The sequence below is a fragment of the Fukomys damarensis genome, unplaced genomic scaffold, assembly GCF_012274545.1.
Source record: "Fukomys damarensis isolate Sample0158 unplaced genomic scaffold, DMR_v1.0_HiC HiC_scaffold_36, whole genome shotgun sequence".
In the NCBI taxonomy this organism is placed as follows: Eukaryota; Metazoa; Chordata; class Mammalia; order Rodentia; family Bathyergidae; genus Fukomys; species Fukomys damarensis.
The window spans coordinates 10,699,799-10,710,783 of NW_022900948.1; the positions used below are offsets into that span (position 1 = coordinate 10,699,799).

The 10,985-nt window shown below is 33.8% G+C and overlaps 1 protein-coding gene across 2 annotated transcripts in view; it reads right to left on the bottom strand.

Moving 5' to 3' along the window:
- The window catches only part of Ddx58 (DExD/H-box helicase 58), a 59,744-nt gene that overhangs the window by 41,188 nt on the left and 7,571 nt on the right, over positions 1-10,985 (bottom strand). For both annotated transcript variants that reach the window (XM_033759053.1, XM_033759052.1), the window contains exons 3-8: positions 7,111-7,292; positions 5,871-6,018; positions 4,338-4,460; positions 2,808-2,915; positions 2,276-2,429; positions 498-756 (exon numbers count right to left, since the gene is read on the bottom strand). In XM_033759053.1, coding sequence (XP_033614944.1) covers positions 498-756; positions 2,276-2,429; positions 2,808-2,915; positions 4,338-4,460; positions 5,871-6,018; positions 7,111-7,292 — 974 coding nt within the window. The remainder of the gene's footprint in view (positions 1-497; positions 757-2,275; positions 2,430-2,807; positions 2,916-4,337; positions 4,461-5,870; positions 6,019-7,110; positions 7,293-10,985) is intronic.

A 10,985-nucleotide genomic window follows, 5' to 3' on the forward strand; every position in this document is an offset into this window, starting at 1 on the left:
AAAAAAAAAAAAAAAAAAATTGGGGTCAGGGACTTAGCTCAGTGGTTCTGGCGACTGCCTCACAAGAACCTGAGTTCAATCCTTGGTACCAAAAAAAAATTTTTATACTTACCGAACACGTACAAACTTTTTTATTGGCTATTCCCTATATGATATACTATAACAATTATATTTACATAACATTTATAATATTTTAGGTATTATAAATAGTCTAGAGATGATTTAAAGTATATAGGTGAATGTATAAGTTATATGCAATTACAATGACATTATATGCAGGAGATCTCAGTATCTTTGGCTTTGCTATCAGCAGAGTACCAAAGGATGATTATTAGTTAAGTGAGTAAATGATGAACCAATCAAAATTGATAATGAGCTATAATAATAGGGATTTAGTAACTGAGAAGGACAATCTTCAAAGGTGGCCATAAGAGTAAGTATATATGATTCAGAAAGATAACAGCTCTTCTGAGAAATCCACCTGACTTTGGAGATACCTGAGGCAATGGATCTGAAGATCCTCTAAGTTTCTGATCTAGATAATTGAACATGATCATATTGTACGGGTGGTGTTTACTTGTGTTGTGGCATTCATCAAATATCATCAAGGTAAAGATAGACAGTGATAGAACGCTTCCATTTTTAAGATTATTCACAAGAATCTGTGGTGTTAAAATGATGATGTCATTGTTCTCAATAGTCTGTGCCACTGGGACATTCTCGGCTGTTGCTCCAGAAATGCCTGTAACTTTGTACCTAAGAAACAAAAGAAACTCCCTGTTACCAACCACAATGTGAAATGGGAAACACAAAGATGAAGCACTCAATCAGAGTTAAGTCCTCAGCAGAGAACCTGACACACAGCAAGTGATTAATAAATGCAAGCTAGTAATAATTGATGCTAATATAAATATAGAACGCTGATTTTTAGTAATATAGGAGAAGGGAAGGGAGGTAGCAATGTCCTTGGGATAATTCACAAGAGGAGCTATGATATTCAATTAACTTACTTCATTGCAAAACTGTTTTCAATCACAAGGAAAGATTTCGTTAAAATATACTTGCACATTTCACCTGTGGGTGTCTATAACTTCATTCTCAGTATGTTCCCAAATCTGTGTTGGCATTGAAAGAGCAAAACTTTATACTGGTATGTTTTTCTATTAATTATTTTAAAGCATTATTTTTCCAACACTCACGAGCATTTTGTCATAGTATAATGAAAACTTAAATCCTATGTGCATTCAATAGCAAATAGACAAGTTTTAGTTTTTATTTCCACTTGCAGTGTCACATTTCCTATAAAAATTTCCAACTAAGGATTTTTATTTTTATTTTTATTTTCAGGATAAAAAAGTTGCCTTGATAGCATATTATGATGCAATTCTAATTGCTTGTTGGGTAGTTAAATATCAGTCTTAAAACGTACTCTCTAGCTGCCACCTTCTAAACATGAACCAACGTTTACCATGCATGCATTTTGTGCTTTGTTACATTGTGCACTGCAACTAATAAGCCAGCAAATGACATGTATTAGGTGTGTGTATTGTTTCTAAAAACCACAAACCAAGATTGATAAATTATCAATACAGTTTAGTATTTGCGAATTGTGGTACATTCTTGTTACATAAATATTGGGAATCACAGGGATTATAAATTTAATTTGAGTAAAGTTTAAAATCATATGTTTCATGATAAAGGGTCTTTAAGATGGACAGCATACTAATATTATGTATTTTCTGTAAAAAGAATTACAAGAGTTTTATTTCTCTGACACTACAAGTTACTTCTTTCCATTAATAAAGACTTCTTTCCATTAAAAAATAAAAAAGCTGGGCATGGTGTCATGTGCCTATAATTTGAGCACTTGGGAGGCAGGAGGAATTCAAGGCCAGGCTTGGCTTCACAGTGAGTCCAGGCCATAGCACATAGTAGGACCCTAAAAAATAAATACATACATAAATAAATAATTTGTCAAGTCATTGAGAAAAGAATACTCTAAAGAGGATATCATATACGTTTGAAACTCATTTAAGTATCAACTTTATCCACTAAGTTATTAACTTAACCTATAAGAGCAAACCAAGAGGGTTTAGGATTTCTGGTATATCTAACAAAAAAAATTTAAAACCATGAAGGAATTACATCTAGATTTTATTAAAAAGCTGTATCTACTATGAAAAAAATTTAAATTATAGTTTTTAAAAAACAAAATGGGAAACACATTAATTACATGAAGCTAGAAAAAATAAATTAGAATAACTGTTACACCTACCCAAGTCTTTCAAAATATCTTGAGAATACAGTCTTCTGCTGTTCATACACAGGGATATGGTTAGCAAAAAAGACAACTTTCCCTTTTCGTCCTTGTGCAAACTTTTGAAGATGATGTTCACATATAAGAAGTGAAACAAAGGTTTTTCCACAACCTTTTAATATATAAAGAAAAAGAAAATATGTAGCTAATATTACTTTAGGTATTTCTATAGAAAATTATTTACTTTGGCTATTAACACCATCAGGTTGACAAGTATATCAATCATTAAGATAGATTAACAACTGTAGAATTTAAACTACAAGTGAAAAACATCAAACTATTTCTTAAGTAAGATATACTCAAACTGCCAGGACCAAAGGCAAGCTAAAAGAGAGTGTTTTTCTTTCATTATTCATGTCTTAAAATATGTTGAGACTATATTTACAGGATAGTTTTCTCAAACACAAAGTAAATAAGAAAAAAATTGAACCTTTCGATGAAAGAAAAACAAAGGAAGAAACTAAAAATACAATATCAGCAATTAGCTTACCAGTAGGAGCACATATTATTGTATTTTTCCCTTCTTTAGCAGGCAAAGCAAGCTCTAACTGGTAATTTCTTGGCTTCAATGGGTTGTACAAGTTAGTATGAGACACTTCTATAAGACAAAAGAAACAGAATTACCAAATAGTTACTGCTTTGAGGAATCATCATAATAGCTATAGTCTAATGAACTGAATTCTGATTTCAGTCAGAAAGGCCTCATTTGAAGTTTAAAATCTTGTCTCTTATTAATCATTCTAGCTTCTTCACTGATATGAAGAACAGAATTCTTGCTCAGTTAAAAAGTGTCAATGTTAAAAGGGGGAAAGAAAACATAGCAGATTCTTTCTTAATCATGGAAGCATAATAAAGTTAAGCAAAGGATGGCCTAATTCAGGGCAAGACAGATGATCACCATTTGAGAGAATGGGGTTTGGAACAAAACAATAAAAGATCTTTCCAAGATTGATGAAGAAGACCATACTATTGGATTCTCATAGCAATTTCTTGGTGAGGAGCAACCATGCTTTGTAACTCTTTAGGCTCTCAAACAATTATTTCTTATTCATGTAACCATAAATTCAAAAAAATACTTTATCTCAACAAGTGTGTGTGTGTATATAAAAACAAGAAAAACTTTGGAAATCATTAGGTAAATTGGACTAACCCATTTTAAAGAATTTCTAAAAGGTTAAGAGAATTTCACTTCAGACTCACAAGGATCTTTACGTCAGAAAAAGCAACACATTCACTGATTTTTACTGATTTTTATTCTAGTATGACAGGAAAACTTGTATCACTCAGACGCAGTGAAAAAAATCTATAAATTTTCTTTTAATGACACTATCCTAAAAATCCTATTTTTCTCCTAACACTATTCATCATTAATCCTAATTTCTTTCCTGATATTCTCTTATAAGTAACTTTTTATTATGACATATTCGTTATGATACTGATCGCCTCATAAAACAGACATGAAAATATGTATGCTTCAAGAAACACATGGGGACCTCACAAGGACACACTTAACTTCTAAGGTGCCTTGTGAGAATAAAAACAAGAAGCTCCTCTCAGAGGACACAAGTTCTCTGTACAGAGTTTGGCAGAGTACTTCTCAGCAGTGCACATTTGTGCAGTGCACACACCTCATCAACTGGCACAGCAGCCCTGGAATCTTAGAAGAAAACTGAGTATGTGGCTCACAAATAGAAGTTATGTTTTTAGAAAGAAATGCTGCTTTTGGATTTCATAGACACTGAGGTTCTGGGAGGACTCTATTTGTATTTCCAGTGTAGACATGCACGTACTTGATTAGTGATAAAATATGATTAAGAAAAAGAAAAGATAAAAGCAGAAGCTATGAAAGAAAAAAATGATATTTATAGTTATAAAGTTATCCATTTTAACATAAATTCTCTTATCTTTTTAAAATTTCCTTAAAAAGTCTTTTCATAAGGCTGTAACCTTGGGCACTGCAAAAATTATCCCCACACAAAATACATGCACAACACGATTATAGAAAAAAAATGGCAAGTACCTGAAGGTGAATAAGGATTCTGACTAAGATTTTGGTCTTCTGAATCTTCCTGGTAGAAAATCTGTATGTCAGAATGTTCTAGTCTATCGTCTTCAAGATCTTTAATTTCAACATCTTTTATACCTTTGTAAGATTAAAAAAAAAAAAGCTCAGAATATTAACATAACCTGATTACAGCTTTGACTGTGAAAGCTCCACAACGTTGTAACAGTAAAATTTTAAAATTCCATTAAGGTTTCTCACAATCACACCCTTCACTTGTTTTGCTTTTCCGTACTTGGAGTCAAACTCAGGACCTTGTGCTCGCAAGGCAGCCAGCAGCACCACTAAGCAAAATCCCCAGCTTCACTTCTTAATTCAAAGAATCATTTGACTTTGAAGTCTTAATTTGGTGTCTCAATTCCAATGTCATTTCGAACTGTATTACTCAAAGTATGGAACATGGAAGCAGCAACTTTAGGAGCTTGTTGGGAATATGAATTTTGAGCTCCTACAAATCAGAATCTGCATTTTTAACAAGACTGCCAAGGGAATCTCATGTATACTAAAGAAAAGACCTTGAACAAACAAATATCCATGTCTTCTACTTCTGACACCTGACCCAAGAAATTAGATGTGTGGTACTAGAAAATGAATCCAAGGCACTGTCTTGCATATGCTAAGGCAGCACTGTACCAATGAGCTGCATCCTCAGTTCTGTGCTCCAACACGTGTCTGTGTGTGTGTGTGTGTGTGTGTGTGTGTGTGTGTGTGTGACAGCGTCTCGCTAAATCATTCAGGTTGGCCTTGAACTTATGATCCTACTGCCTCAGCCTTCCAAGTAGCTGGAATTTTAGGCATGTACCATTGCAGCAGGCTAGAGCAACTTATCTAAAGAAGCCTAGGTAAAGCTAATGCTAAGATACTCAGATGTTTAACAGGTACAGCTCTTAAAACAAGGCTCTCCGGAGATGTTAGCTTCAAGAAAGCAAATGAGGGTTCAGACACTAAATCATGGCAAACTCTTCTTTCATCCTTGCTCTGTTCAGTTCCAATGGTTTCCATGCAAGAGAACGAGGCGATGCCTATCATGATTTTACCCTGAAAAGTAGGTAAGTCTTGGGAGTTCCAACCTCAAACACTAGAATTCTCAAGCTATTTCTCTAATAACCTAAACTCAGGCTGGATGTTCAGACTCAGGCCTTTCCTAAGTTCTTTGGGTCTTGACCAAAGATGAACTAATTCTGGGTGACAACAGTCTGTCCTGACCCATTTTTAGAAGTTATACACAACAGTCGGTCTTGATCTATTTTAAGAAGTGGTAACCAAACTAATTTCACAATCAAGCAGCTACCTCTCTCCCAGAACTTAACTTCATGTGGGTCTCTCACTAGAGATGTAGCCTTGGGTATCTGAAGGAAAAAGTGCTTCTGATGTAAAATGGATAAGTAAAAATGGGTAGAATGAAGCCACAAGTAGAACCACGAGGGAGACACAGCATATTTCTAGACCTTTTCCCTTTTCCCTTCAGAGCTCTTCCTTTGAATATCCTACCTTCATCTATAATCCATAGTTCACTGAAGATGCTTCCATATTTCTCCAAAGCAAGTTTCAAAATCTTGGGCCAGTTCTCCTTGTCTGATCTGAGAAGGCATTCAGCCATTTTCTCTGCACCTGCCATAGGCCCTCTACTGATGCAAACCTAAGCAAGGCAAACGCAGTTTTTGACCAATTATTTCAAAATTTCCTTCTCTGAGTTTTCACTGTAGAAATATCAATTTAAATACTATTAGATTTAAAGTCGTTGCAAATTATGGTTCAGTGGGTATTAGTTATTAGTTTTTGCATGCTTCAACAATGTCTTTTCTTTTTCTTTTTTTAATGATATTAGGGGTTGAACACAGGGCCTTTGTACTGAGCGCTCCCCTACCCATTTTTAGACAATGTCTCTCTCACTATGGTGCCAAGGCTGGACTCTCCTTCATTTCTGTTTTTCACACATGATATCATTATGTCAAGCCAAGACTTTTTATCTCTTCTTAGTTCTTAAATCTATCATTATCAGCAATATTAGGAAAATAATCCATTTGACAACCATTCACATTACAACATTCACATTAGCAAAAAAGGGTATTTGTAAGGATATAATGGACCATTTAACTTGGTGTTAAATGGTGTTCTCAGAGTACAGAGACTATTATTATTTACATGACTATTATTATTATCATCATTATTATCATCATCATCATCATTATTATTATTATTAATATTATTATTTGGTCACCAGAGACCAAACTCAGGACCTCATGCTTGCCAGGCAGGCACTGTGCTACTGAGATACATCCTGGGCCTGATTTTTATTACTAATCATAACTAAAGCATCATACAATTATTATTGCCGGGCTTATTATGTAAGCACTTCACATACATTTTCTCATTTAATCCTTATGAAATTACCATATTAATGTTCTACAATTACTTGTACTTTATGCATGAAGAGACAGATGCTTAAAGAAGGTAAGTAAATTGAGCTAGGATTTTAACAAAATTTATGTGTGACAATAGCCTAAATGTTTAACGGCTAGTCTAAACTGTACAGTTTTATTTAAATCTCCATAAAACATTTAGAAAATAAGGTAATTTTAACTGAAAATGCATCAAACTTTTAAAAACATATTATAAAAATTATTGAATTCATATGAGAGCATTTGTGTGCATCTCTTCCTTAAGTATAAAACAGGAATTTTCACATTCTTTTTATATCCTCCAAATTTAGTATTTTATGTTAACTTACTTGCCGGATTTCTTCACAATCCTGAGTAATTAAACATTCAGCTATTTCAGGGAGGATTTCTGTTGGGATAATTCTGGCTTTAAATTCTGGTTCTAAACGTCTCAAAAGCATTCTATGGTCCTCTAACTTTTCAAGGTTTTGAAAATCCCAATTTTCAATGGCTTCATAAAGTCCAGAATAACCTGAAAAGAAAGGAAATGAGGACATTTATAACACCAACCAGAAGTATTTTATCATTAAAATCATAACTCATGCTTGAATGAATGATGCCAGAACTTTAAAACATTTGTAAATTACTTCAGTTATCAATACTTTTTCAAAAAGAAATCAATATTCATTTTAGGCACCTAACACTTTAGGTCTTCTAACGTTGTTTATTACCTTCTCAGAGAAAGTAATAATGATGCATATGAAGTTTCATATACGATTTTTTTATAAAATCTTCTAAAGTACCCCATTAACTTCACCTGCAAACAGATTTCCCTTTCAGCATATCAAATTTACTATGCTTATCTTCTCAGTGAAAAGCAGTGAGGATGAAAGAAAATATAAATCTCAATTCCTGCCCTCCAAAACTTTCAATCTACATTATTTCAAGAAAAGAATATTAAGTAAATGAAACAAGGTGTGGTGGTACATGCCTGTAACCCCAGCACTTAGGAGGTTAAGGTAGGAATATTGTGAGTTGGAGGCCAGTCTGGGATATAAAAGAAATTCAAAGCCATTGTGGAAAACGTGAAATCTTATGGAAAAATAAAAAAAGAAACCAATAAATAACATTTAAACAAAGAATATTAAGTAAATGGGAAATTTGAGGAGGGAAAAACAATTCCAACTTCAGTAATCCAAGAATGTATCATCTAAGGTTCTGTAACAGAAATCACCAGGCTTGCCTGACTTTGAGGCCCACACTCATTTATTTCACAAGTGTAAGAAGACAATGAGGTTTATTTACTCTATGGGCCTGAGTAACTAAAGGAATCAATCAGGAAGCTTCTATGTGCAGAAATAGTCCAGAGAAGAGAAAACCCCTGGATTCTGTTAAAAGAATCTCAACTTCACAACTGCTCTGCAATGCCCCTTCTGTATAGAGATATGAAACAAAAAAAATACAATAAATATGCTGGAACATGCCATGTCAGCAAAAAGTATTACTCATGATAAAACCTGTTTAACGCACAGCAACTGTATGTCATCCATCTCCAGAAAACCTCAACTGTGTCTTTTATAGTGACAGTTCTACAGTATCTACATTTAACTTTTAGAATATTTTTCATTATACCTGAAATTCATTTTACATAAGGCTAAAAGGCACTTCTTTAAAATCATAATTGTCTTATGTTCATATATGTTTAATCTAGTTTGAGTTAATTTTTATACAGTAGGTGACGATTAATTTGATTTGTCAATGGGCTAAGAGATGACAAGATAGCTGGCAAAATATTATTTCTTTGTGTCTGCTAAAGTATTTCCAGAAAAAGTGAGCATCTGAATCAATGAACTGAGTAAAGAAAATCCACCCTCACAAATGTGGGCGGGCATCACATAATCCACTGATAGCCCAAGCAAAACAAAAAGGCAGAGGAAGGAGAAATTCTCCCTCTTCTTGAGTTCCAACACCCATTCTCTTGCCCTCAGACATCAGAGTTTCTAGTATTTGGACTTTCAAGAGTAGCTCCCTGGTTCTCAGACTTGCAGACTCGAATTATATGGTCAGCTTTCCAGGTTCTCCAGCTTGCAGAGAGTAGATCATGCTACTTCTCAGCCTCCATAATTGTGCGAAGTAATTCTTATTTATATATGTACATATATAATATATATGTCATTACACACACGTGCATGTGCAGGCACATGTCTGTTTCTCTGGAGAACCCTAATACCTAAGTGTCCAACTTCATTTCTGCATACAGATATTCTTTTTTGTGCTATCATAAATGGTACTGTTTACCTAAAAACATTTAAGGGGTTGGAGATTTAGCTCAGTGATGCTGCCACCTGCCTGTTTAATCACTAGTACCAAAAAAAAAAATTTTATTCTCTGTTGTTTAATAGGCAAACAACTAATTTTTGAGTGCTCATTTTGTAACATGGAACTTCTCTGAATTTATTTATTTATTTATGGTAGTTTTCTATATAATCATATCTTTTGTGAACAGAGATATCTTGTTTCTTTCTTTCTAATTTATGTCTTTTCTTTATTTTCCTTACCTAATTGTTTTGGAGAGAACTACTACTAAACATCATTTAGTTTTTAAAATAAAAATTAGAAATACCATTTTTAACTGAAATGTTGTACAAATTTAAATAATTTATAATATCCAAAATAGCAATATCCTGAGAAATAGGGAAATAGTTTTTCTGAAGACATCTACCTAAGAGATGGGGAAGAAAGTAAATACAATGTGACTTTTATTGCTTTTAAAAAATTTGTTCAGAAAAATAAATAATTCAAGGTTGGGAAATGAAAGAAAATAAGTCAACTATTAATCCTGGAGGTAGATGCAGAAAACCAAGTTTCACTTGACAATAAATATTAGAAGATTTAAACTGTTTCACCTAAAATTTAAAAAAAACACATATTGGGCTGGGGACTTAACTCAGTGGTTCCACCACCTGCCTCACAAGCTCAAGGTCCCATATTCACTCACCAGTAGCAATAAATAAATAAATGCATACATACACACATACATAAAAACACATTACTTTTCATAAAACAACTGCAATCACTGAGCATGGTGGCTCATACTTTTAATTCCAGCACTCAGAAAGCTGAGGCAGTTGGACTGCCACAAGTTTGAGGCCAGCCTAGGCTACAAAATGAGTTAAAGGTCAACCTGAATCACATAGCAAGATCCTATCCCCCCCCCAAAAAAAAAATCCCACAAAACAACAAGTATGTACAGGCCTCCTGAGAAATTCTAATATGTAAGAAAGGTAGTATGTGCTTGTTTTTAACACTATGTTACTTTAACAAATCTATGTTACAGCATGGTCACACAGATAATGGTAGATGCCCCATCATCAGAATCTTTTTCTTGTAGTAAGGATAAATTTTCCTTAATTTGTCCATCTTCAAATCATACTACTACAATGAAAACAACAGTTAAGACAATGGCTATCTTTAGGGCCTCTTACACGCATTCAGCTAGGTTCTTTATACACATTCTCTCGCTCACTGTTTATCACACTGGAAGAAAATTATTCTTTGGCTTCTTTGACAAATGAATAAACTGGAGCATGAAAGAGGCAAAGTTACCTCACTAAAATCTAGATGGTAACTGGGTTATTGAGTATTGAAACGCAGTTTCTGACTTCACATTCAAATCTCTCGACTGCAAATTACTCCCCAAAAGAAATGTCATCAGTGGTTCCAAATTTTCTGTTAATTAGCTGTGGGACTACACACCATGTTTTTAATCATTGGTTTCCCATGTACAGAAAAAGAGAAGTTAGACTACATCATTTCTCAGATGTCTTTCATCTCTAGATGAGACTGATTTCTATATGGGTGACAGAGATCAAAGAATACACTGTAGCCCTGAAAACAAATTTTAAAATTATACAATAGTTGATCACGTGGCAGAATACTTGTAACACATAAATAAAATAGCCTAACAAAATGTACACATGTGAAGTCACTCACTATTCTTAAGAACTAAAATATTCCAGCCAGGAATTTAGCTCAGTGGCACCATTCCTGCCTGACAAGGTCCTGCATCTGATCCCTGGTACCAGGAAAAAATAAAAATAAAAATTTTTTTTAAATATTCCAACATTGTGTATGCCTTCTCTTTCTTACCCCTACCTTGCTGCCAAAGATGCCACTAGCCTGTATGTGATCTATTGCTCCTTTTTTTTTTTTTTTTTTTAAAACA